The sequence below is a fragment of the Nycticebus coucang genome, chromosome 1 (genome assembly GCF_027406575.1).
Source record: "Nycticebus coucang isolate mNycCou1 chromosome 1, mNycCou1.pri, whole genome shotgun sequence".
Taxonomy (NCBI): Eukaryota; Metazoa; Chordata; class Mammalia; order Primates; family Lorisidae; genus Nycticebus; species Nycticebus coucang.
In genome coordinates this window covers 132,205,276-132,232,531 of record NC_069780.1, presented here as the reverse complement: position 1 = coordinate 132,232,531, position 27,256 = coordinate 132,205,276, and the positions used below count along the sequence as shown (strand labels likewise).

The 27,256-nt window shown below is 41.1% G+C and overlaps 1 protein-coding gene across 3 annotated transcripts in view; it reads left to right on the top strand.

Moving 5' to 3' along the window:
• The window catches only part of IQGAP2 (IQ motif containing GTPase activating protein 2), a 362,038-nt gene that overhangs the window by 294,456 nt on the left and 40,326 nt on the right, over nucleotides 1-27,256 (top strand). For all 3 annotated transcript variants that reach the window (XM_053588316.1, XM_053588306.1, XM_053588326.1), the window contains 11 exons: nucleotides 2,991-3,074; nucleotides 5,032-5,103; nucleotides 6,024-6,093; nucleotides 9,642-9,850; nucleotides 15,037-15,186; nucleotides 18,255-18,418; nucleotides 20,566-20,790; nucleotides 22,468-22,608; nucleotides 22,969-23,053; nucleotides 23,499-23,731; nucleotides 26,159-26,291. In XM_053588316.1, the coding sequence (XP_053444291.1) occupies nucleotides 2,991-3,074; nucleotides 5,032-5,103; nucleotides 6,024-6,093; nucleotides 9,642-9,850; nucleotides 15,037-15,186; nucleotides 18,255-18,418; nucleotides 20,566-20,790; nucleotides 22,468-22,608; nucleotides 22,969-23,053; nucleotides 23,499-23,731; nucleotides 26,159-26,291 (1,566 nt within the window). The remainder of the gene's footprint in view (nucleotides 1-2,990; nucleotides 3,075-5,031; nucleotides 5,104-6,023; nucleotides 6,094-9,641; nucleotides 9,851-15,036; nucleotides 15,187-18,254; nucleotides 18,419-20,565; nucleotides 20,791-22,467; nucleotides 22,609-22,968; nucleotides 23,054-23,498; nucleotides 23,732-26,158; nucleotides 26,292-27,256) is intronic.

Here is a 27,256-nt window from a genome sequence, read left to right as displayed (position 1 = left end):
ACAAGATGTTGCAAAAAAAATGACAGTAATGTATATCATTAGATGAATTGTTACATCAAGGTAAATCTATCCTGTAGGATTCTGTGTGATCATAAAAAAAAAAAAAAAAGGAGGATGTGCTTTCTTTAGTGTGTGAGATAATTTCAGTGTTATATATAATTGAGAGAAGAACACAAACCTTTGCATAATAGTGGATCCCATTTTGTCAAAAATAAAGGATGTATAATCACCTTTTTGTCAAAAATAAAGGATGTATATTTTTGTCAAAAATAAAGGATGTACAAACAAATCTTTATATGTTTGTATTTTTATGCACATCCATGGCAAGTGTGTTTATATTTGTACATATTTTAAAGGATACATAATAAAAAGTTCATAGTAGCTACCTTTATCCCTCTGTAGAGTAGCTGGTGGAAGTATAGGGACGGGTACAGAGGTATGTATACTCCCTTTCTCTGTGTTCGCTGTGTATTCTTTTGTTTTCATTTTGTTTTTTGAGACAGTGTCTTGCTCTGTTGCCCAGGCTGTGGCAAAGTCATAGTTCACCTCAGCGTTGAAATCCTGGGCTCAAGCAGTCCTCCTGCCTCAGCCTCCCAGGTAGCAAAGGAGTATAGGTACCCACACCATACCTGGATAACTTACTTTTTGTAGAGGTGGGGTCTTACTATGTTACCTAGGCTGGTCTCAAGCTCTTGGCTGCAAGCAATCCTTCCTATTCAGCCTCTCAAAGCACTAGGATTATAGGCACAGGCTGCCGCACCCAGACCATTATATATCTTACTAGGCATTGAGAGTACAGAGTTTTGCATAGAAATAAGTATTATGGCCAAGTGTGGCATCTCACGCCTATAATCCTAACATGCTGGGAGGCCTTGGCTGGTAAATTGCTTGAGCTCAAGAGTTCAAGAACAGCACAAACAAGAGCCAGACCCCATCTCTACTAAAAATGGAAAAACTAGTTAGGCCTGTGGCAAGTGCCCGTAGTCCCAGCACCTTGAGAGGCTGAGGCAGGAGGATCTCTTGAGTCCAAGAGTTTGAGGTTGCTGTGAGCTGACACCACCAGACTCTACCCAGGGTGACAGAATGGGACTCTGGCTCAAAAAAGAAAGAAGGAAGAGAAATATGGTTTTTGTTGTTTTGTTTGGGGGGGGGGGGTTGTTAACATTATGGTATTATAATATGTGTGGTAAGCTATAATTTCTTTTTCATCTTAGCAATACATTTTGGAAATTTTCCCATTCCCCAAGATGCAGAATGTTTCCGTAGTGTACATGTGACCCCTCCTTCTCTGTAACTGCCGTGTAGCATCCCTCAGGACACCTGCCGTCACGGCATTGCTTGCTCTTCCCCACATTTATGAACATTCCACTGGATGTACCTTTTTGGTATCATGAACATTGCTGCAACAAAAATCCATAAGGTTTTTCTACACAAGTACTTGTATTTTCCTGGGCTAGATATGTTGGAAACTAGAAATACTAGGTTTTTCTAGTTTCTAGAAAACTGATAAGTTATGACTTTAAGGCTAAGTAGTTTTAAATTTTTATATTGCTAAATTTCTTCCCTAAAGGGGAATTTTAGGGAGGGAATTTAGCAATATAAAAGTCGCAGTTTTCTCAGCTCCACTCCAGAAATGCTTTTGTATCTACTGATTGACAAATGGATGAGATGGTAATTGTTCCCAAATTACTGTGCTGCCAAAGGTTCCTTCAAGGTCAGAGCCATCCCAAAGATGTTCTCACGTTTGGGGGGAAATTTATTCTGTGGTTTCCTCTTTCAGTCCATTCTTAGTTGCCTTCTCTCTCTCCCAGGAACCCTCATAACTTTTATCCATATGTTTTATTTTCTAGCACTTTTGTGTATGTTTTTGAAGGTATGTTTGTATGCTGTTACCATTTAGGGAAGCTGGGTAAAAGGATGCATAATTGCTCCTGTGAGTCAATTCTTTCAAAAATAAATGTTTTTTTTTTATTTTTTTATTAAATCATAGCTGATAAATGTTTTTTAAAAAGCATATTTGTCATTTCTAGGAATTTGGATTAAGAGGGTAAGTCTGGAGCAAGTGTGCAGTTAATCATTTTGATTTCATCCTATTTCATTTTGAATCATTTCAACCAAGCATGTTAATTTTGAAATAATATTCCATGTACCATTTTAGAAAGGATGACGTAAAATACACATACATGAAAAGAAATTTAAAAAAATAATTTGATCTTTGTATTTGCCCTTCATAACAAGGAACTTTTATCTCATTTCTAAGTTGAAAAACAAGATCAGGGAATTGGGATAAGTTACAAAGATATGTTTCAATAAAAAGATGCTCATAAATGAATTGGAGAAAACTGATAAGTTATGACTTTAATTCTTCTAAAGATACTCATTTGTGTCCCAGTTTTTGTATGTGTTTCCTGTAAAAATTCTAATTCTGATGTCCATACAGCTATTTTGATGAAGCATCAATAACTTCATGTGGGCATAGGTGACGTAATAAATGGTGCACCACTCCTATTTTTAGGCATCCAAAGGATTCAGAGTCACCAGTGTGGCATCTTTCTTTCTTGTCTGGGCCACAGTGGGCCACTTGTTGGAGTAAAGACACTGCTAGTTATTATGTTCACGCATTTTATACTGTTACCAAATTAAACCCAGTGTTTGTGTTTGGGAGAAATTCCATTTTATTATTCCTTTTTGTTGCATTGCCCAGGGCCTTGTACTGGTAAAGTATTTCCAAGCAGTAAACTAGGCTCTTACCTGGTGATTTCTCACCCTTGCTCTGCTTTGTGCTTGGGACAAGTCTCGGCCTGAGCTGGTGTGCTGTGCCATGGTGAATGCTGCTGCCCCCTATGAGGGTGTCCAGATGAGAGTTGGAGGGACGTGTCCCTGACAGTGTCCTGACTCTGTACTCTGCAAAATGCTGTCCTCTTATGCTTTCTAAATAAACTGGGAGACGGTTGCTCATAAATAATTCTGCACCTCTCTCTTTTCCTCAGGCTTTCTGGAAAGGATATAAACAACGGAAGGCGTATATGGTGAGACGACAGACCTTTGGGGATAATATTTATTCTATTGTGAAGGTAAATATTTGTTTTTTCCATATCAAGTGCGTGGCTGAAAGTTTTCCTCTCATTCTGATTCTGGAAGACAGCTGTGGGGAAAGGGTATGTGTGAGCCTGAAGTCAGGAGCAGGCCTGGGTTGGAATGCCAACCCTGCTCCTCTCCCAGCTAATCGTGTTCCAGCAAGCCAGCCGGTGACTGGCTGTGGTCCTGACAAGGTGGGGAGAACACATGCCAAAGTGTTTTGTAGTCACTAAATGCTCTTTCTCTGGAAAGTTCAGATGGATTATTAAAACTCTTGGGGAAACCCGACTTTATTTCATGTTCCTCTTTTCAGATTTGCTTACCCCTTTGATTACTGAGACGTTGAAGGAGGATATATACTCTGTTTTTTTATTTTAATCTGAAATTTATACAATGGAGGAATATTTTTACAGAGTTTTTCAGCAAGAATATGTTTGCATAATTAATTTTTGCATGTGGTTCCACATGGAACCAATGTTGTGTTCAGTTACTCTGAGAAACCCCTGGCAGGCTAGGAAACCAACTTCTAAAAGGTGGTTATTCACAAAACCACTGGAAGTAGAAGGGTTAATCACTATCAGAAGGCTCAGCTATAAGGGCACAAAACCTCTCATTGTATGGCAAATGCAAAATCAATGCCAAGAAGTAGAGCTGGGTGGGTTAGTGCCTGTACTGGGGCCTGAGCGAGTCTCACCTGGCTTTTCACCCGAGCAGACAGGTCCAGGTGAGGGAGTAAGACAAAGGCTTGTCCAAAAATGGACTTGTAGACACCTTGGAAGTCAGATGACAGTTGAAATAGTGGACGCGCAAGAGAAAGTGGAATCAGGTGAGATTAGCTTCAAGGACCTTTTAACCTGGTCTAGCTCCATTATACATTAGCTCTTTAATGAGATAATGGACTGGGTCCATCATGGAACAGGTCCCAGTGCCCTCAGCAGACTGGTGGTAGCAGGTCTCTCACGAGACCTCTGAGGATGTTTTGCTATAAACACGTAAAGGATTGGGTGCATTTCACAGATGCTACAGGAACTCCTAGACTTAGTTTTATCCTAGACTTAGTTTGATGCATTGGCTCATTGCAACTCTCAGCAAAATGCCTTCCCTCTTGGCTTTTATTCGAGCTTACAGCAAAATAGTACAAAGTCACATTATTGTCCCTACCTCTCTCCAACTAAGGTGATAAGATTAAAAGTAGCATGTAAAATATTTTGAGTACCTTAAGACAGTGATTTTCGACCAGTGTGCCGCGAGAGGATCTTAGGTGTACCATGAACATTTTTAAAGATCATTAAGTTATTTTTTTAAAGAAATTCAAAACACATTAAGTATATTCTTTTTTTTACTCTTTTTCTTTTGATCAACACAATTTAAGTGTTCCAAGGACGTTTAGCTGTAGGTTCAAGTGTGCTGTGAGATTTAAAAAATGTTGAAAAACATTGCCTTAAAACAACGGTTCTCAACCTGTGGGAGAGTGAGCCCTCTGGGAGTCGAATGACCCTTTCACAGGATCACCTAAGACCATTGGAAAACACTTTTTTTTTTTTTTTTTTTTTTTGTAGTTTTTGGCCAGGGCTGGGTTTGAACCTGCCACCTCCAGCATATGGGGCCAGCCCTACTCCTTTGAGCCACTGGCGCCGCCTGGAAAATACATATTTTTGAAAAACACATATTTTTGCACAGATAAAATAGCAACGAAAATAATTTTATGGTTGAGGGTCACCACAGCATGAGGAACTGTATTAAAGGGTCGCAGCCTTCGGAAGGTTGAGAACCGCTGCCTTAAGAGAAAGCAATGAAGGAAGTGGGAGATGAACTGGAGGCTTTAGATATCTTGTTATTTAGTGGGCTGCTAATTTTTTTTTTTTTTTTATCAAATATCATTTCTGGAAAAACTACATAAAACTATGTTAAGAGGTGTTTGGTGATAGCCTTGACTTCTCTACTTATTTTTAGATTCAGTCCTGGTTCCGAATGATGTCAGCAAGAAAAAGCTACCTTTCACGACTACAGTTTTTCAGAGACCATGTAAGAGAAATGCATGTGGGGCTTTGTCCAGGTTGAGAATGTACTAAACAAATGCTTTATTGAATGCTAGTCTTGAGTGATTTTTGTTAAATGGTGGAAATGAACGCTTAGGAAAGAGCAGCGCTTAAAACTTAAGGTGATAACATTTAGAGACTGACTTTTTAAAATTCAGAACTCACGTTGAGAGTCAGACTTTACCAGTGAAGACTGGATAGAAAAGTTAGGAGGGAGAAGTATGATCTAGTAAGACCAAGAAGACGCCTTTAGAGAAATATTTTCTAACATTGTTTGTACAGTTTTTCGATTTAAAACTGCATTATTTCAATAGAAGCCCATAAGAGAGGTTTGTTTGTTTTTCAGAGTCTTTAAAGAATAGATACAGGAACATAGATCGAATCATCTAAGTTCTGAACGAAATCCTTTTCCCTTTTTATTTTTTTTTTGTAGAGACAGAGTCTCACTTTATGGCCCTCGGTAGAGTGCCATGGCATCACACAGCTCACAGCAACCTCCAACTCCTGGGCTTAAGTGATTCTCTTGCCTCAGCCTCCCGAGTAGCTGGGACTACAGGCGCCCGCAACAACGCCCAGCTATTTTTTGGTTGCAGTTCAGCCGGGGCCGGGTTTGAACCCGCCACCCCCGATATATGGGGCTGGCTCCTTACCAACTGAACCACAGGCGCCGCCCATGCTTTTCCCTTTTTAGATCTTTATATGTAAACAGACCCTCCCCCACAGTCTTGTTTATACTTTAATTTATCCTACCCATTCTTCAAAGAAAATGGAAAAATAAATATCAGATACACCACATCTAAATACTGTCTGTTCTTAACATACCCCCACTTCTTAAATGTTCTAAATTCTAAAATAGTGGAGTAGATGGGACTCCAGGAGGTCATGACTTGTCTCCATCTTTTGCAGAAATATGCAATTGTGAAAATACAGTCACTGTTGAGAGCAAACAAGGCTAGAGATGACTACAAAACACTGGGTAAGTGGGGGCATTTCGAACCAGCATGGGGTCCTTGTAGACCAGTGAAGGATGAGTTCTTTCCATCTTACTTCAGAGGCTGTTCTAAGAACAGAAGATAATACATCATTTCCAGTGGATTTTGATCATCTCAGGCCCGAGTACCACAGCCCCTACACAGAGGAGTGCTTAGTAAAAGGAAAGGGCTTTTCTGTATATAAGTGGAAGGGATCAGCCTAGCAGGTATAATTTCTTTTTCAAAACCAATAGGGTTGGCATAAATGCTGATTTTTTTTTTTTTTTAATTTGAGCTAGAGTCAAGAATCTAATTCAAAAGACTTAACCAGAAACCGAGCTTACATTTTAATTGTTTAAGTGATTAGTCGGCCTATGACTCTTTTCTGCCTCATTTTAAGAATAAACATGTTTATGTAAGAACTTTTAGAAATAAGAATACAAAGGAAGTCTCGTCTCCCAAAGATGGTAACTACAAAAATCTCCTGTAACTTCATTCTGGACTTTGCATAGCAATTATGGTTTTTAAAGTTTTTTTATTGTAATAATAGCATATTCCATTTGTAGGAAGTTTGAGAAGAGCAAAATAAAATAAAAATATCCCAGATAGCAATTACATTTTTTGCCGTCTCCTTATGGTCCCAACTCTGCCTATTTTGTGTGTGTGTCTTGTATTTGTTTCGTTTTTTTTTATTTTTTGAGACAGTCTCACTTTGTCACACCAGGTAGAGTGCTGTGACGTCATAGCTCCCAGCAACCTCAAACTCTCAGGCTCAAGCCATCCTCTTGCCTCAGCATCCTGGGTAGCTGGAATGCCTGATACAACGCCCAGCTAGTTTTAGATACGGCTCTCCTTAAACTCCTGAGCTCAAGCAGTCCACCTGCTTCAACCTCCTAGAGTGCTAGGATAGATTATAGGCGTGAGCCACCACCCCCCACTGTTTTGTTGTAAATGACAGGATCTCTATTGCCCAGGCTGAAGTTGGTAGCATGACCATAGCTCAACTGTAACTTTGAGCTCCTGGGCTCATACAATCTTCCTACCTCAGCCTCCCAAGTAGCTAGCACCTACCACCATGCCCAGCTTTTTTTTTTTAATGAAATGCAATCTCACTGCACTGACCAGACTAAAATCGAACTTCTGGCTTCAAGCAATCCTCCTGCCTTGGCCTCCCACAGTGCTGGGATTATAACCACCATGCCTGGCCTGTTACTTTGATTTTTTACAGAAAATAATTTCTTATGTTCTAAATTTTTAATATTCTGACATCACAACAGGTATATGTCCGAGTAAGTCAAGAGCTTTCTGATAAATGCATTGCTTACAGTGCATAGTAAGTAGTTTGGGCAGCACCCTTTATTGTCTAAAGTTTATCCGAATGAAGGAGTGAAATGTATGGCTCAAGAAAGACATTCACTGTTGCTTGTAAAGGAAGGAGCCTAGAGAGGCTTTAGTGTCCGGGCTGTGCTTCCAGCCTTCAGCGTCTACTGAGTAATACCTTATCTCACTAGATTCCAGAATTTGTATGCGCAAAGTGAGAACTGTCAATCTTTTCAATGCCACAACTTCTCCACTTTTGAATTAATGAGGTCTCTCAAGTTGGTGGATATCTCTTAAGTTTTCTACAAGAAGACAGAATACAGAAGGTTTGTTTTCTGAGCCGTAACACACTATCCCAGGGTTCTAATTACCTTTGTACACAAAAGATGATTCAAAACAGATTTTCCAAATGAACACAGGCTAATTTTCATTTCATTCAGGTAACGCGTTTTTCTGGGTAGTTGGAGTGATATTTTTCCTGTATTTACTTTGTTTTGTTATAAAGACAAATTTTGATTTAAAAATCCAGGCAATCTTATCCTAAGGCGTAAAAGGTGGATATAAACTGTTAGTATTTAGAAGTAAGCTTTTCTGGATTTCAGCAAATTGGTTTTATGGTAACTGAAATGTAAATTTTCATTTTTTTTCTCAGTTAAGTACCTTCAGAAAACTAAGATTTGGGGGAAGGGGTGTTTAGAAAAGAAGATCGCTTTTCTTAGTTAGTCGTCTGTCAGCACTGAATGCATTCCTGCTTGGAAGTTCCTGGAACTATGATGTGGCTCCTTGTAGATACAGACTAAAATGGTGTGACTTTCTGAAATTGTAATACTTATACCACAGAGTGATGAAGATGTCAGCATAGACAGAGGAAATAGGAAATTTGAGCCTGAATTTAAATTTAATATTTGAGCCCAAATCATTAACAAAATGTAACAATTAGTAAAGCTAAACTATGAATTTGATTGTTTCCAACAGGCCTGTTAGTACTACAGAGATACACGATCCTTAGAGGGAGGGAGAAGCAGCCAAAAACTGGCCACAGGGGTGATGCTCACGTTCTCTCCACTTAGCTGTGCAAGTGAGCTCTGGCACGTGGCTCAGGCTTGTTCTGAGATGAACGTGTCCTTAGCAGGGTCTTTGCTAGAAATGGCAGGAAAATCCATTGGCACGTGCTTCAGTGACCCAGAAATTAATGTTTCCGTGATGCAAGGTAATTTCTCTAATAAAGACCAGCAGAAGTGGTAAAATGGTAGTTACAGATACTGTAGATTGGTGTCGGTGCTGGTTTTCTGCTATTAATTGTTTGTGGGTTAGTTCTTCTGAGCCCTGGAGTTTCATAGCACCACAGAACCACGCTGACAACACGAGGAAGGCAGGCATGGTCCTTAGATATAAAGGAGGGCCGCTACTGGGGTCACCACAGCTGGGCTGAGCTCTGATCATTCTCAAAGGGCCAGTTTGTTCTGACAGACTTGATCTCACTAAAAGCACAATAAAAAATATATATAATTTTTCGAGAGTCAGAATGCCAGGAAATTAAAGACTAAAGTTCCAGGTGCTGAGGGAAACTGTTTCAGAATTTATATGAGAATTCTCCCATCAGCGACTAGGGCTGGCACCCCAGCTTCTGAGCGCGTCCCCTCCGCCTGTGGTGAAGGGACGAGAACTAAGTTTCCAGTTCTGAAACCTTTTAATTTCTGCTGAAAGAATATTTTTTCCACTTTACATTCCATGGGTTCCTGTTTGGCCTTGCAGTCCGCCCTTCCTTGACCTTTTCTAATTCAGCTTCAACTACGTCTGGTTCCTTCCTAAGATCTTTCAGGCTGAGAAACTGCTTTCTGCTTCCTGCAGCAAGAACATAAATCTCATTATCTGACCCAGCCACAAGGTCTCAGAGGTAACTTAACTTCCTTTCTGTGGTTCCTCAGGAATAAGGCACAGATAGGACTGTCACCTCAGTGCGTGAGTCCGGACAGTGTGAGAGAGGACTGATAAATGAGTAGTTAGGTAACTAAAAAATAGCGGGGCCAGACGTCTGCTTTTGTGCGTGTATTCATATGATCCGTCTCCTTATCCAGATTTTTACATGAGGGGCATAAAGATTCTCTCCACAGACCAAGTACTTCCTTTGGTGTATTTTTATATGAATACTTTATTTAAAGACCTGGTTTCTTTCCTGTTGATATTCATTCCTGCTTTCCTAATTAAAGTACGCCCACCCCTTTATCTACAGTTGGCTCCCAAAACCCACCATTAAGCGTAATCCGCAAATTTGTACACCTTCTGGACCAAAGTGATTTGGATTTCCAGGAGGAACTGGAGGTCGCACGATTAAGGGAAGAAGTGGTGACCAAGATCAGGGCCAATCAGCAGCTGGAGAAAGATCTGAACTTGATGGACATCAAGATTGGGCTCTTGGTGAAGAACAGGATCACACTAGAGGTGAGTTTATGGGCTCCCAGAAGGGAGATGCATGCATGTGGTCACGTGTCGGTGCACAGTGGGGATATATCTGGGAAATGCAGCATAGGCGGTTTCATTTTGTCACTGTGCAAACATCATGGAGTGAATTTATACACACCTAGGTGGTACAGCCTACTACCCACCTAGGCTACAGACCTGCCTATGTGTGGATACCATAGGCAGTTATAACACAATGATATTATAAACATATAATATCATATGCCAAGGGTGGCCAGTTCAAACCCAGCCCCAGCCAAACTGCAACAAAAAAATAGCCGGGCGTTGTGGCGGGCGCCTGTAGTCCCAACTGCTTGGGAGACTGAGGCAGGAGGATCGCGTAAGCCCAGGAGTTGGAGGTTGCTGTGAGCCATGTGACGTCATGGCACTCTACCTGAGCGCGGTACAGTGAGACTCTGTCTCTACAAAAAAAAAAAAAAATGACCATTTTTCTAAATATTCAGGAATAATAAAACTAACAGTTTAAATATTCTGCATTTAACTCAATTTGTATTTTATCCAAAAAGAAACAATACTTTACCTTTTTTAAAAAAATGTATTATCTGATACACATGAGAACTTTATTATTAAATCATAGCTGTGTACATTAAGGCAATCATAGGGTACAATGTGCTGGTTTTATATACAATTTGAAGTATTTTCATCAAACTGGTTAACATAGCCTTCATGGCATTTTCTTAGTATTGTGTTCAGACATTTATAGTCTACATTTGATAAATTTCACATGTATCCTTGTAAGATGCACCATAGGTGTGGTCCCACCAATCACCCTCCCTCCACCTGTCCTCCCCCCTCCCCTCCCGTCACTCTCCCCTTCCCCTAGTTCTCGGGCTATAATTAGGTTATAGCTTTTTTATGAAAGCTATAAATTGGTTTCAGAGTAGGGCTGAGTACATTGGATACTTTTTCTTCCATTCTTGAGATACTTGGCTAAGAAGAATATGTTCCAGCTCCATCCATGTGAGAACTTTTTTTTTTTTTTTTTTTGTAGAGACAGAGTCTCACTGTACCGCCCTCGGGTAGAGTGCCGTGGCATCACACAGCTCACAGCAACCTCTAACTCTTGGGCTTGCGTGATTCTCTTGCCTCAGCCTCCCGAGCAGCTGGGACTACAGGCGCCCACCACAACGCCCAGCTATTTTTGCTGTTGTTGTTGCAGTTTGGCCGGGGCTGGGCTTGAACCCGCCACCCTCAGCATATGGGGCCGGCGCCCTACTCACTGAGCCACAGGCACCGCCCCATGTGAGAACTTTTAAAATCTATTCCAGAAGGTCCTTTGGAGAATTCCTCTTATAGCTTTAAACTGTAGTTTCCCTCTATTGCCATCAAGTTGTAAACAGGAAGCATCTCGCTTTTAAAGTAAAGACTTAGCTGCAAATCACTAAATAGTTGAAGTAATTATTTATCTTACAGAAATACCATTATAGTAGGTTTCCAGATCTTCATTAATGAGGCTGGGTGCAGTGGCTCATGCCTGTAATCCTAGCATGCTAGGAGGCTAGGGGGGTAGACTGCCTGAGCTCAAGAATTCCAGAACAGTCTGCAAGAGCAAGACCCCGTCTTTACTTAAAAAACAGATCTTTATGAATGTTCTTTTAAAGATGTTTCTTACAGGGCGGCGCCTGTGGCTCAGTCGGTAAGACGCCGGCCCCATATACCGAGGGTGGCGGGTTCAAACCCGGCCCTGGCTGAACTGCAACCAAAAAATAGCTGGGCATTGTGGTGGGTGCCTGTAGTCCCAGCTACTCGGGAGGCTGAGGCAAGAGAATCGCTTAAGCCCAGGAGTTGGAGGTTGCTGTGAGCTGTGTGATGCCATGGCACTCTACCGAGGGCCATAAAGTGAGAATCTGTCTCTACAAAAAAAAAAAAAAAATGTTTCTTACTAATTGATAGCATTATAAAACAAAGTTAATTTTTCACCTTACATTTTCAACTACCAAATATGTATCCAACCTTTATTAGAGTTTAAACTAATGAATATCAAACATGTCATCTTTATTCTTATCATCGATAGAACCATTTTTAATTTGATTGTAATAATGGAACAGTTAAGGTCAGACACGATGGCTCGCCCCTGTAATCCTAGCACTCTGGGATGCCATGGTGAGAAAATTTCTTGAAGTTAGGAATTTGAGGCCAGCCTGAGCAAGAGTCAGACCCCATCTCTACTAAAAATAGAAAAATTAGCCGGGTATTGTGGTGGGTGCCTATAGTTCCAGCTACTCTGAGGGCTGAGACAAGAGGATTGCTTGAGCCCAAGAGTTGAAGGTTGCCGTGAGCTATGATGCCACCATGACACACTGCCCAGGGAGACAGAATGAGATGCTATGTCCAAATAAATAAATAAAGTGTATGATTCAGTGGCGGTTAAACTTGTTCAGTTGTCTCTCGTAATTCTAAAGTTTTTATTGCCCCAAAGAGAAACTCCAAAGAAAACATTGTAGGGCGGCGCCTGTGGTTCAGCGGGTAGGGCGCCGGCCCCATATGCCGAGGGTGGCGGGTTCAAACCCAGCCCCAGCCAAACTGCAACAAAAAAATAGCCAGGCGTTGTGGCGGGCGCCTGTAGTCCCAGCTGCTTGGGAGGCTGAGTCAAGAGAATCGCCTAAGCCCAAGGATTTGGAGGTTGCTGTGAGCTGTGTGACGCCACAGCACTCTACCGAGGGCAATAAGGTGAGACTCTGTCTCTACAAAAATAAATAAATAAATAAATAAATAAAGGCATGATCATTCCTTTATAAAAAAAAAAACATTGTAGAATTAGACAGTGATGATGGTTGTACAATCTTGTTAATATCAAGAACACCATGGATTGTGCACTTTAAAAGAAGGAATTTTTTTGAAGAGTGAATTATTATTTTTCAATTCAAAAATACCAGTAACCAGCACTATTTTCTATCTCTGTAGATTTGCCTGTTCTGGACGTTTCATGTAAATGGAATCACATAACATGTGGTGTATTATGTTTGGCTTTTTAAACTAGGATGATATTTTTAAGGTCCATCCAAGTTATAGAATGTGTCAATGCTTTATTCCTTTTTATTAATCAATAATGTTCCATTTTATGAATATATATATTTATTGAATTCATGCACATTTGGTTTGTTTCTCCTTTTTAGCTATTATCACTAATGCTGCTACAAACACTTAAGTACAAGTTTTTGTGTGGACATATTTTGAGGCTGTAACAATAAAAGTAAAATTGCTCTTGACTATAAACCTAAGGGTAAAATTGCTGGATCAAACGGTAACTGTATTTTTTTTTTTTTTTTTGAGACAGAGTCTCACAATGTTACCCTAGGTAGAGTGCTGTGGCGTCACAGCTCACAGCGACCTCAAACTCTTGGCCTCAAGCATTCTCCTGCCTCAGCCTCCCAAGCAGGTGGGACCACAAGCACCCTCCACAGTGCCTGGCTATTTTTTGTTGCGGTTGTCATCTTTTTAACTGGCCCGGGCCAGTCTCGAACCTGCCAGTCTCGGTCTATGTGGCTGGCACCCTACTCACTGAGCTATAGGCGCTGTGCCGCGAAGTGTATTTCTTAAATAATGGGAGTTGAAATTATTCCTTGATCCATAGGCTGCAGAACGGACGTTGTGTCAGCAGGCAGGAAAACAACATGAATCTCCTTGTACGTCTCCATCAGAGTTCTTGGGTGACTAGGTGCATTGTCAACAAGCAGTAATATTTCAAAGAGTTCTTTTCTGAGCAGTAGGTGTCAACAGTAGCTTAAAATATTCAGTAAATCGTGATGTGAACAGAGGACTGTCATCTAGACTCCGTGCCATTTATAGAGCACAGCAGAGTAGATTTAGTGTAGTTCTTTTTTTTTTTTGTTTGTTTGGTTTTTGGCCGGGGCTAGGTTTGAACCTGCCACCTCCAGCATATGGGACCGGTGCTCTACTCCTTGAGCCACAGGCACCTCCCCTTTAGTGTAGTTCTTAAGGATTTTCAGAATGTTAAGTGGGAATTAGCTTAAACTTGGTCCGCAGCTGTTTTAGGCCCTAATAAGAGAGCCTCTTTTTTGAAGCTCTGATCCCTAGACACTGACCTCTCATTAGCTGGGAACATCCTAGATGACACTGTTTTCCAACAGAAGGCTGTTTCATCTACATTGAAAACCTGTTGTTTTATGTAGCCACCTTCATCAATGATCTGATGAGGAAAACGTGCTGCAGCTTCTCCATCAGCACTTGCTGCCTTACCTTGCACTTTTTTGTTACAGAGATGGCTTCTTAAACCTCATGAACCACCCTCTGCTAGCTTCCACCTTCTCTTCTGCAGCTTGCTGACCTCTCTCAGCCGTCACAGAATTGAAGAGAGTTGAGGCCTTTTTCTGGATTATGCTTCAGCTTCAAGGAACATTACAGCTGATTTGATCTTCTACCCAGACCACTAAAACTTTCTCCATATCAGCAATAAGGGTGTTTCACTTTCTTGTCAGTGTGTTCCTTGGAGCAGAATTTTTAATTTCCTTCAACAACTTTTCCTTTGCATTCCCAACCTGGCTGTGTGGCCTGAGAGGTTTCGTTTTAGGCCCGTCTTGGTTTTCACCATGCCCTTCTCACCAAGCTTAATCATTTCTAACTTTTGACTTAAAGTGAAAGACGTTCAACTCCTCCTTCAACTTGAGCACTGAGGAGCCTTCGTAGGGTTATTAGTTGGCCTAATTTCAAAAGTTTTATGTCACAAGGAGTAAATAGGTGTGAGGAGAGGAAGAAGTGGAGCGGCCGGCTGGTGGAGCAGTCACGGTGTGTACAACATTTATAGAGTAAGCTCACCATCTTACATGGGCGCAGTTCACCGCGCCCCAGAATAGTTACAGTGGTAACATCAAAGGTCACCATAATGGATATAATAATTATCAGAAGTTTGAAATATTGTGGGAATTACCAAAATGATGGCACACAGAGACACAAAGTGAGCACATGGAAAAAACGGTCCCAACTGACTTGACTGACACAGGGTTGTCACAAACCTTCAACTCATAAATGAATAAATAATTGTGACATCTGCAAAGCGCCGTAAAGCAATTGTACAATAAAATGAGCTGCGCCTGTATCTCCAGCTCTGTGTGTTTGGGGGTGCGTGTGAAGAGAGGAGGTAAAGAATACCAGAATTTAAAAAGGGTCATTTCCTAAATTTTTTACAGGATGTAATTTCACACAGAACAAAACTGAATAAGAAAAAAGGAGGAGAAATGGAAATACTAAATAACACTGACAACCAGGGAATAAAAAGTTTGAGTAAGGAGAGAAGAAAAACACTAGAAACATATCAGCAGCTATTTTACCTTTTACAGGTAAGAACAATTTAACTTTTACTACGAGTTTGGGATAAATACTCTGTTCCATGTTTGTGGTTTTTGCGAGCTCTTTCCCAGTGCTCATGTTTTGAGCACCTGGTAAGTACCAACTCCGAAATTCTAAATGCTTAATGTACCTTATCTAATTCTTCTTATAACCCTGGGAACCATGAGAGAATAAGTGTTTTATCCCCACGTTACAGGTAAGAAAACTGTGTCAGAGCCAGTAAATAATAAAACAGGCATTTAGAACCCAGGCAGTTTAACTTCAGGCCCCCTGCTCTTCATGCCAGAAACAGTGTAAAGCTAATAATAGAAACAGGTGGTGTGGTTCATGAAAAAATTTAAGTTAACTGTATGTGAAAAACAGATCTTTACCAGCACCAGCCTGCTCTTCTTCGGGAGAAAGAGCCAGAGGGTTGAGATTAGGAAATACTCTGTCTTTTTTTTTTATTTTATTATATTCGTGGCATTATTATGATCTGAATGAATCATGATTTCCTGAGTGCTGGCAAGAACCAGTAAATCAAGCTGGCTAGGGTGGACTTTGATGACTGCATCGGCCTTTGTAGCACACACAGAAAAAACTGCTTGATAGTGATGGACAGAAGCCAGCTCCTTCTTCAGCAGGAAAACTTCCAAGTAGGCGGGTCAGCTGCTCTTCCTTGTGAAAGCCAGCTGTCCCCCAAGGTAGGGCCGCCGTTTGTGGTGATTCTTTTAAAGCCTGGCAATGCCTGAATGTTGTTGGATGACATCATTGTCGTGAGGTATATAGCAAGTGTGTTAGTAAGAGTGATGGCTAACATCATTGAGAGAAAAGATGTTAATGTTGGTAGAGCTGAAAATTCTCTACTTGGAATAATAGTTTGGAGAACAGCATCTTCAAACGTATGTTGGTTGCTACAGATGGCCATACCATGGCAGCATAGAAGGTAAAATTTCACAGTGCTTAGAATTTTCTGGTTAATCCTCTACTTAATACGAGCAATCTTTTCAGAAATCAAGGACAGCGTACTTTAAGCAGGGAAGGGTTTGGGTCTACCTAATTAGATTAGCAGTCGACCACCAGTTGGAAATTAAGGCTTAGGCACTTCTCATTTTTTTTTTAATATCTGAAATTCCAAGTTGATGAAGATTTTTTAGGATTAAGTTTTCAAAATGTCACAGATTTTGTATACGAAAAGTCGGTGTTGAGTCACTGTCCTGAGGCTTGTGTTTGTGTATACAAGACCCTGTTATATAACTGGAAAGGAAAGCATAGGAGCGTGTTTAGAGTAATTCCCTTACACTTTATCCCCAGGCATTCCAAAACTGATAGTCTCGGGGCACGACCTTTTAGTTGTATCAAGTGAAGTATCTCTTTAAAAAATCACGTGTTTTTCTTTTCTACTTCTCTACTTTTGAGACATTAGCCCAAGATCAGTGAAGAAATTATGGAAAAGCAAATGGCCTGGATTCCTTTGGCCCTTAGATTACACCTTAGCAAGAATTCTTAACCAAAGCCGCAGGTCAGCTAGTAGAGGTTTGGCCCTAGTCTTTCTCTTCAGTGCGAGCCTAAATTTGAAGTTTTTAGGTCATCTAAGGCTGAATGATGAACAGGCTTCTTTCTTTAGCCCCCGAGTTAGTCTCATTGCTCATAATTTCCAGAACGTTTAATTAGCGTTCAAAAAGAATCACTACAGAGCTATCCAGAAAGAGTTGTCCTGGCCAGGTGCAGTGGCTCACAGCTGTAATCTTAGCATGCTGGGAGGCAGAGATTGGTGGATTGCTTGAGCTCAGGAGGTCGAGACCAATCTGAGCAAGAGCAAGAAAACACACATACACACACACATGCACACATGCACACGCACACACCCTTCCCTACTGAAAATCGAAAAACTAGCTGGGCATAGTGGCAGGTGCCTGTAGTCCCAGCTATTTGGGAGGCTGAGGCAAAAGGCTTTCTTGAGCCCAAGAGTTTGAGGTTGCTGTGAGCTGTGATGCCACCACGGCACTCTACCCAGGGTGACAGAGTAAGACTCCGACTCCAGAAAAAGAAAGAAAAGGAAAAGAAAAAGTTATCCTGAGCTGCTTATTCATAAAATTTGAACCAATCATTATGACCTTGAAAGTGAAGCCAAGTAGTAAAGTAAACCAGAATTTGGATTTTCTTAAAAACCGTAAAGCCAACCTGCTTGAAGAAATTGGATGAATCCTAGTTTTGAAGTGTGACTTCTTCTCCCACCAGCAGGACGTTGAAGATGAGTGTTAAATTTCTCAGGTGAATACTTTTCCCTGTAACCTAAACACGATTTTTTTCTTTTAACCTCGACCCGGTCAGTGTAACTGCTGGAAAAAAATCACTTTACCACAAACCCTGGTGCTAGATTGAACGTAATCTGTCCTAACCTGAGCCCTTGGGGCTCCCTGTCGATGTTTTTTTAATTCCTGTCAATCTTTTAAGTTCTTTGCTGTTGTTTTAGTCATGCTTTTCCAGCATTTCCCTCATCTGCCATCCTGACTTTCGCTCCTCCCTTCAGCCTTCCCACCTCACTCTCCCTTCCCGCTCCGCAAAGCACACTGAAGCCATCCCCCTGTCTCCACACAGACATATGTCCTTATTTCTTTCAAGTCTGAGAAGATGGTATGTGTTTCCTTCTATTCACCCATCAGTCCTTTCAGGCCAGTCTGTGTAACTGAGCCCTCCATCCATTCTTGACAGTCTCTTTGGATTGCATGTGCAACTGGCCACACCCATCTTCTGCTTCTCTGTCATATTAACATATCGCTCCAAGGGCTAACAGGAAAAATATGTATAATATAGTTGTATATCACAGTAGATGTACTATGTATGATATTTAAATCCTATCATAATGTTCTCATATAGCTTCCTATAGTGTACTGTTAGTAATATTGCCTGATACCTCTTAAAGTTTAATTATTTGTCTGATACGCATCTATATTCTTTGGATCACATATTGAGTAATTGAAGAGCAAGGAATCAGAGCCTGCTTTCCACCATAATAACATACTAACCTGTAGTTTTATGGGGGGGTTCTTTTGTTTTCTTTCCTGTTTGATTTTAGACCAACCCTTTTTACTTGGCTAAGCTGATTTTCCAGATGCCACAGAACAAGTCAACTAAGTTTATGGATACCGTTATTTTCACACTATACAATTATGCTTCAAATGAGCGAGAAGAATATCTACTCCTGAAGCTTTTTAAAACCGCTCTGGAGGAAGAAATAAAGTATGTATATAAATATGTTTGTAAAAGTACCAGTTAATAGATCGTTTTGTTAGTAGTTATCTCTGCTATACTAAAATCTTTTTAAGTTAAGTTATTCATACATATTAAAATATGTTAAATTTCTTGAGAATGTTCTATATGATATGCGCTATATTCTGGCATAATTTTCTCTCACAAGTGATACCTTTTCAAATGTTCAATTAACTTAAGATTTTGAAAATCAACTGAAAATCAAAAGCTTATTGAAAATCAGTGAGAAAATTAAAAGTTCTCTGACTAATACGGTCATGAATGGGTGAGAGTGGAGATAGCAGTTCTGCCTAAATAGTCTTCTCTTCTTACTGGAACTTAAGCTACTTTTGCTAACTTATTTTCTGACTTAGATAATGTAAAAATTGTGTAGGTAGCTGTCATGAATGGGCAAAAAAATGCTAATGTCCTTAGCCAAGGTGGACCTTAGCTGCCCTCCTGACTCTCTGAAACCTAAAGGTACACTGGTTCCTATTGTCAAGTGAACGAGCCGGACCCCTCTGCTCTCACGGCGTCTCTGAGTGTGAGAAATAGTAACACTACGCAGTGGAGTGTGGTAGGTCGTAAGCAAAGGGCATGTGCTGTGTGTCGCATTAGAGCAGTGATTTTCAGCCAATATGCCGTGGCACGCTGCTGTGCCGTGAGATAAAAACACTGCGTTAGATGTATGAGAAGAAAGTTTCCAAGTAGCTTGACTGACAGATTTTGTGAACAAGGAGACGCTTAGTTTAAAACTTTGAATAATAGGGCGGCACCTGTGGCTCAATGAGTTGGGCACCAGCCCCATATACCAAGGGTGGCGGTTCAAACCTGGCCCCGGCCGAACCGCAACAAAGAAAAATAGCCGGGCGTTGTGGCGGGCGCCTGTGGTCCCAGCTACTCAGGAGGCTGAGGCAGGAGAATCGCCTAAGCCCAGGAACTGGAGGTTGCTGTGAGCTGTGTGAGGCCACAGCCCTCTATTGATGGCGATAAAGTGAGACTCTGTCTCTACAAAAAAAAAACTTTAAAAAAATAGCTACAGTTTTTATAAGAAGAGATAGAAAAGGGAAATAAGGTACAAACGTGCTGGAATCAGCACAGACACAGGTGGGGAAAAGAAAGGTACATCTGGCCGAGATGGGACTTCATTGGCCTCTACCAGGAGGAGCTGGAAGGTAGGTGGTGACGCTGAGTGTAGGCCCCGCTGTTGAGGCTTCGTTCACTTTCTGAGGAGCTGGAAAAGGCTTTTGAGCTGGATGTTGACATGCTGATATTGGTCTTTAGGGGACTAATCTGCCCTCCATGTACAAACAGGATGAGCTCTACGGATCAGAGAACTGGGGGCGTTAGATGGTTAAAAAAGAAAAACACAATTTGGATTTTTAGCACACTGGGCTACAGGTATAGAACATGTGGTGAGAACATGTAGCAGAAAATGGGTAATTACAGGCTGACCCTCAGGAAAGAGATGCGGCTTCAAGATTGAGATCAGAGGGTAGATAGGTCCCAGAGAGATGGCAGATGGGAGTGGTGCCTGCCAGTGAGGTTGGGGGAGAAACGTGGGATTGCAGGGCTTTGGCGAACCTGTTACCGTCCCTTTTTTTTACTGTTAATTCACCCCATTTGCCCTATAAGCACATACTGTCAGTCAGAAAGAGAAAACAGAATTTTTAAGTGAGCAGAACAGCCAGCAGAGAAAATAGCAATGGAGTAGTTTAGATAAGGCCAGTGTGTGGCACCGTCAGGCCCTGCAAGGAAAGTGGGAAGGGGGAGGGTGAGAGGATGAACCTGCATGGAGGGGACGGTTGTAAGAGTCTGCAGTCAGAGTCGGGAAGAGCGCCCTCTGCTGAGCCATGTGGCTGGAAGCCGCATTGCAGTGACTTTGAGAGGAATGTGAAATGGGGACAGTTCGTTCAACCTAGAAAGTTATTTTTGAAATTTGGTAAGTAGAAGGGCATAATAGTCTCTCCCAGTGTTGTTAGTCCTGGTCCATTTTCAGGTCATACTTGCCTTCTAGATTGAAATTGAGGCCGAGATGCTATTTTTTTACCCATGAAGTCCTTGCCTACCAGAAAAGAGTATATACATTGTTTAAAACTCTAACCATAGAAGCAAACGTTTTGTTTTGTTTTGTTAAGATCGAAGGTGGACCAGGTACAGGACATAGTTACTGGTAACCCGACTGTCATCAAGATGGTCGTCAGCTTCAACAGAGGTGCCCGGGGACAGAATAACCTGCGCCAGCTCCTGGCCCCAGTGGTGAAAGAGATTATCAATGACAAGTCCCTGATCATCAACACGAACCCTGTAGATGTGTACAAGTCTTGGGTGAACCAGCTAGAAACGCAGACAGGAGAGGCCAGGTAAAAAGTCAGGAAGATGTCCCATTTGCTGGTTATTTTTACATGTGTATTTGTATATACTCTTAAACTCTATGGAACAAACAAAAATATATACCATTCAAAGTGAAATTTCTTTTTTTTCTTTTTTTTACTGTTGGGGATTCATTGAGGGTACAATAAGCCAGGTTACACTGATTGCATTTGTTGGGTAAAGTCCCTCTTGCAATCATGTCTTGCCCCCAGAAGGTGTGGCACACACCAAGGCCCCACCCCTCTCCCTCTTTCCCTCTCTCTGCTTTTCCTTCCCCCCCATGACCTTAATTGTCATTAATTGTCCTCATATCAAAATCGAGTACATAGGATTCATGCTTCTCCATTCTTGTGATGCTTTACTAAAAATAATGTCTTCCACTTCCATCCAGGTTAATGCAAAGGATGTAAAGTCTCCATTTTTTTTAATAGCTGAAATTTCAACCCAGTATTTTACCTCCCTTTGTTAACACAGCCATGCAGATGACATTCTGAGATTCTTGGTCATCTTGGTACTGAATGGCATTTCAAATTTCAGAGCCAGTTGATCCCCAGGGCCATAACTTCTATCTCTGTCTCCCTTATTTATTCTTTGTGTATTTCTAAACCTAACCCTGGAGATGGTACATGCTCTTCCTTTACCTGATAGAACGTATGTTTTTACAGTTACCAAATGATTAACTTTAATGTGTAGGAATTAACAATCCAGTCAGGAGCTTATTCTGGATGGTTGTTTATAGGTCTGAGCAAACCTAGCTTTTTATTTCCTGTAAAAGGATGTGAAATGAGATGTGTACACAGAATTGTGTGGGTGCTTGTCACAGAACTATTTATAACAATAAAAAGTCAGGAAAAGACAAAATATTTATCTTTGGGGAATTTGCTAAGTAAATATTTGTATGGCATATGATAGAATAAATAACAATTTAGTAGTGTAGATATATATTTGTTGACACAGAAAAAGTATTTGTGATGTATTTTTCAGCTGCTGTTAGGTATGTAATAATGCATTTTTCTATTAAAAAAAAAAAATCAGTCATGTAAGCCGTACTCAGTGGCTCACACCTATAATCCTAGCCTGGGAGAATTATACCCTGGGAGGCCAAAGCAGGTGGCTCACTTAAGCTCAGGAGTTCAAGACCAGCCTGAGCAAGAGTGAGACCCTGTATCTATTAAAATAGAAAAAATAACCAGGTATTGTGGTGGACTCCTATAGTCCCAACTACTCGTGAGGCCGAGGCAAGAGGATCATTTCAGCCCAAGAATTTGAGGTTGCTGTGAGCCATGATGATGCTACGGCACTCTACAGAATGAGACTCTACAGAGTGGCAGAGTGAGACTCTTATCTCAAGAAAAAAAAAAAAAAGGATCCTGAATATACACACAAACACGCAGGATCGGAATGTGATGTCTGTACACTCAAGTCCCATTACACCCATGAAAATGCAAGGCCCATGTGCACATATACAGGTAGAGGAAGACTTCGAAAGTTATTCACTTAGGCATGAAAATCGATCGTCTCTTCATGGGTATTTTTTGTTTCTTATTAGAGTCGGTGGGTAAAATCCAGTTGGCCTTACAACACTGTACTGTAGAACCAACTTGGCAGCAATAGTAATGCTTGTACCTAAGCTTCCAGTTAATTTAAAGCCCCTGTTGTGTTTTCAGCAAGCTGCCTTATGACGTGACCACAGAACAAGCTCTGACATACCAAGAAGTGAAAAACAAACTGGAGGCCTCCATTGAGAACCTGAGAAGGGTCACCGACCAAGTCCTGAACTCCATCATTTCTTCCCTCGATCTGCTGCCGTAAGTGGTACTTGTAGCAGCGTTAACTGCCAAAAGTTCTTGCAGTCCTATGTAGAACAAGCCCCTGTAGGGAAGGCAGGAATTTTCCCTGATACTGTGTTTACCATTTGAAAAGATCACCTACATTGACCTTTTAAATCCATGACCGTCCTCTAAAGAGGGAACGACACTTCCATCATCGCCACTGACACGGCTCAGTTATCTTCATCCGTGGAAGTCCCGTGTTTCCATTACCTTCTCATTTGATGTTTAATTTTTAGGGTAACTACTCAGCTTTAGTTGACTGGAATAAATGCTGTGTGTTTTTTTTCTCACTTAGCCTTTTCCATTATTTTCTTTTGTCATCTGTTTTGTATGTAGTTATGGATTGAGGTATATAGCCAAAGTACTGAAGAATTCGATCCATGAGAAATTCCCTGATGCAACAGAAGATGAGCTATTAAAGGTAGATTTTCAAGGGTAATCTTGTCATAGCTTCTCTTGGGGTCTGAACCAAAATTAGCAACATATAGTTTTGTAAGATTTTTCCCCGTGTATGACTTTTTATAATAAACTATAGGCATTCTGTATCTCCTGACTCAAGATTATTGGTTAAGCTGAGGTGTTAATTTAGAGATCTCAGACATCATTGAAATCCTTTGTATTAGAGCATTTGGGGGGTAATACACATGTTTTTCACCAAAAATAATTTTGTAAATTACTACGTTTACAATCACGTTAGCAATACGTGATTATATTCATTGCCTTTATTTAACTCTTGGTTAGGACTCACATCAGAAAATGATCTGCTTTCTCTTGAAAAACTATAAATAATTTGTCCTTTTTTAAAAACCCTGAAATTCTTGAGTCTTCACTCTTAAAAATGGTATTTTCCTTCTGCATCACTCCAGATTGTTGGAAATCTCCTGTACTATCGGTACATGAACCCAGCCATCGTAGCTCCAGATGGCTTCGATATTATTGACATGACAGCAGGAGGCCAGATAAATCCCGACCAGAGAAGAAACTTGGGTTCCGTGGCCAAGGTTCTTCAGCACGCAGCCTCCAACAAGCTGTTTGAAGGAGAAAATGAGCATCTCTCATCCATGAATGATTATTTATCAACCACATATCAGGAATTCAGGTGGGGAGGGGCCATTGGTTTTGAAGAGGTATGCAAGAATGTTGGGTAGGAATAGCATGTGTTCTGTGCCCAGAGCTGGAGTCAGGAAGGGGAGACTGGACCCTAGGTGACATGACCCTAGGCATGTATTTATTCTACCAATTGCCACCGGGGGAGAAAAATTGAGGGGAATGGGCAGGGCTGCTTCTGCCTGGTGTCCTTCTCCCAGCCCCACCCCGGCACTCCTGTTACACTGAGTCCTTGCTGTATGCATGGCTTCTGCTGTTGATAAAATGGAACACTTATAGTCCCTGCTATACTACAGTCTAAAAGTACTTAGAATAAAAAAATTAACAACTGATTCTGCTTTGTTGAACTTCTGAAAAGAGGAATAATTTTTTCTAACATTTTCTACTCAAAAAGAGCTTGCCTTATCTGTATCACATACAGCTGACCCTTGACAACAGGGGTTTGAACTGCTCAGGTCCACTTACACTCGTGTGGATTTTGTCAAACATGGACGAAAAATATATAGGTTGTGGGGTACAAAACCCATGTATACAGAGGGTCGACTTTATGTACCCAGATTCTTCAAGGTCAACTGGGGGACCTGAGCATGCCCAGATTTGGGTATACTTGGGGGCGGGGCCTTGGAAACAATCAGTCATGTGTATCAAGATGACTGTCACGGATTGGGAAAACCCAGATTATATATTTGTTGATGATTGTGTGTTAATCTGTTCTATTCTCAAGCCTTTCTTAATTATACATGTCAGATTTAATTCTGTCAACTTTGTGTTTGCGAATTACATCACTAATCATTCCACATGGATAAGAAAGACATAAGTCTACTAGAAAGATCCACTTATCCCAAAGCTCTCTGAGGAAATGTTCGTCTTCATAGGTCTTCTCTGAACTGCCATTTCATCAGTAGGTCCTAGAAGTATGGCGTGGGTGGCGCCTTTCTCCGGCCTCACCTGGAAAATCATTTTTCACTCCTCACTTTGTCCTCTGTGTTAGTGACTCACCTAGCAACGTAGGTAGTTTGTGATCATTCTTCTCTCTTTAGAATTCATGGCCTTTTGTGAAAAAATTACTCCAAATCCTCCATTACAAGAAGTTTTGATTTCTCAAGTCTGCTGATTTTATTTCTTCTCACTAACCAAAAAAGGAATATTCATTTCCACATTTCCTGCAAACTTTTAACTGCTGTAAGAGCTTCCCTTTACTTGTTTTCATGAATTATTCCTATCAACCATTTATGTTCCCAGCTTTTCTTCATTAAAAAAAAAAAAATCCTCCCTTCATCTCCTTAAAAATTCTTCCCCTCTCTTCCACTCCTGTTTGTTTTCTGTGCTCAGAAACCCATGCAAAGTCACAGCCAACGCACAGCATGAGACCTATCATCAACCACATGATGGGGACCATGCCTGCCTGCCATGAGCTGGGAAGACAGAGGTTGTTTCTTGCACATAGGCCTTGGATTCCCATAGGAGTGTTACCGAGGATGACTTTGGGCATAGGAGACATTGACAGCTTTATGGAATAAAATATATGTATTCGACCTGTACAAAGGTTGTGTGGGCAAAAACTGTATCTGGGACAACCCCCAGAGTTTGATCATAGGCTTTTCTTGATCTGTCTGTATTTGCTATAGCTTAAAATAGCAGAATTTTTAGGGTCTCAGTACTGGACCCTAAATTTTATGTATTTGCGTGTCTGACCTTAACAGTCTTGCCAATGGCCAGCAAATATTGTTTGGACCAACTAAAACTAGAATAGACTTAATTCCCATTTTTGTCAAACTGGTTACAGATACTCTTAGGGCAATTAGGGCGTCGTAGGCCCAGGAGCTTGTGCTAGTAGAGAATGTAATGAATTACTTTTCAGATCATATTGTCTATAAAGATTTGATTCACAGAATAAGAATTTTTCTTGGCTTTTTAATTTAAACTTCAGGAACCATTCTTGGAATAATAACACTTTTAAGTAATAATAACACTGCCATGATTTGATCACCAGGTCCTTATCATTCTCTTTAATCCTGTATGATAAGCTGGGTGTACTCAGCTTCCCTAGTCAGGAGCTGGAAGAAGCTGTGCCACGAGACTTGGTGTGGAGAACAAAATACTAGTCATCACCCAAAATTTCCTAACTGTTTTGATGACACTATTTAACTCACAAATTTGACTCTATATCAGCAGTTCTCAACCTGTGGGTTGCGACCCCTTTGGGGGTCGAAGGACCCTTTCACAGGGATCGCCTAAATACATCCTGCATATCAGATATTTACATTACGATTCATAATAGTAGCAAAATTACAGTTATGAAGTAGCGAAAATAATTTTATGGTTGGGGGTCACCACAACATGAGGAACTAAAGGGTCACGGCATTAGAAAGATGAAGAACCACTGCTCTATATTAAGACTCTTTCCTCCCTTTATCAGGAAGTATTTCAAAGAAGCCTGTAATGTCCCGGAGCCAGAAGAGAAGTTTAATATGGACAAATACACAGACTTGGTGACAGTCAGCAAACCAGTCATTTATATTTCAATCGATGAAATCATCAGCACACATTCAGTAAGTGGCGTGGGGGCGGAGGGTCTTTGCAGTGGACCTATGGTTCGGAGTCCATTGCTTTGAAAATGTGTAGTCTCTGCAGAACTACACAGGTGCTAATACTCATATTCTTAACCCTAAAAACACCTTGATTATTTATTTCCTGGCTCTTATACATTAATAAAACATGTTCTCCCAAACAAGAAAGTTTGCTTTCGACAAGCTCCATGTACAAAGCCAGACTGTAAATACAGTGTTTCAGCCCTGAGCAGGGCCAGGCCCTGGTGTTCTCCCAGCCACCAAAGCTATGCCGTGACCTACATCCTGTCTTTCCCTTCTTTTAGGAATCCTCTCAGATTTTGCAGTGATTTTCTGGGAAAGAGAGACTATTCTCTCTATTCTGTTTGCACACAAGTCATAAACAGGCTGCTCAAGGAAGATAAGAAACTACCTGCCCATAGCAGCCTCCTGCAAAGAATCAGCTCCATTGTTCTAGGTCGGGAGCCCCCATTTCTCGGAAACAGATAATTTCCCATACTGTGCTGTGTGACTTCTTGTGGTTCCCATGTAAACAACACCAGCCACCATTAGCATGTGTTAAATGCCTATTGGGGGCAGGGCGTTGTGCTGGCAGTCAGCTGGGAAGGAACTGGGAAGCCTCCGATGGATGGCCTTTAAATCATTTAAAGTAAAAAGAGAAGCTAAGCATTCAGGGGTTAGGGTTTTGGTTTTGTTTTTTTAAAGACCAACTGGAACTGGTTTTCTGAAAAATTTGTTTTTAAAAGGTAATCTGTTTAAGAACATTTCAGACCTTACTTGCCAAAGCAAGATCCCAGGAATGTGCTGGAAATGCACCCAGACCTCACAAATTAGAACCCGCATCCTAACAAGATCGCAGGGGACACAGGTGCACATTAGCATTCTAGAGACTTCAGTGAAACATGTGTCCAAGCTGGGATTATACAGACAACTAGGGGGAAAGCTCA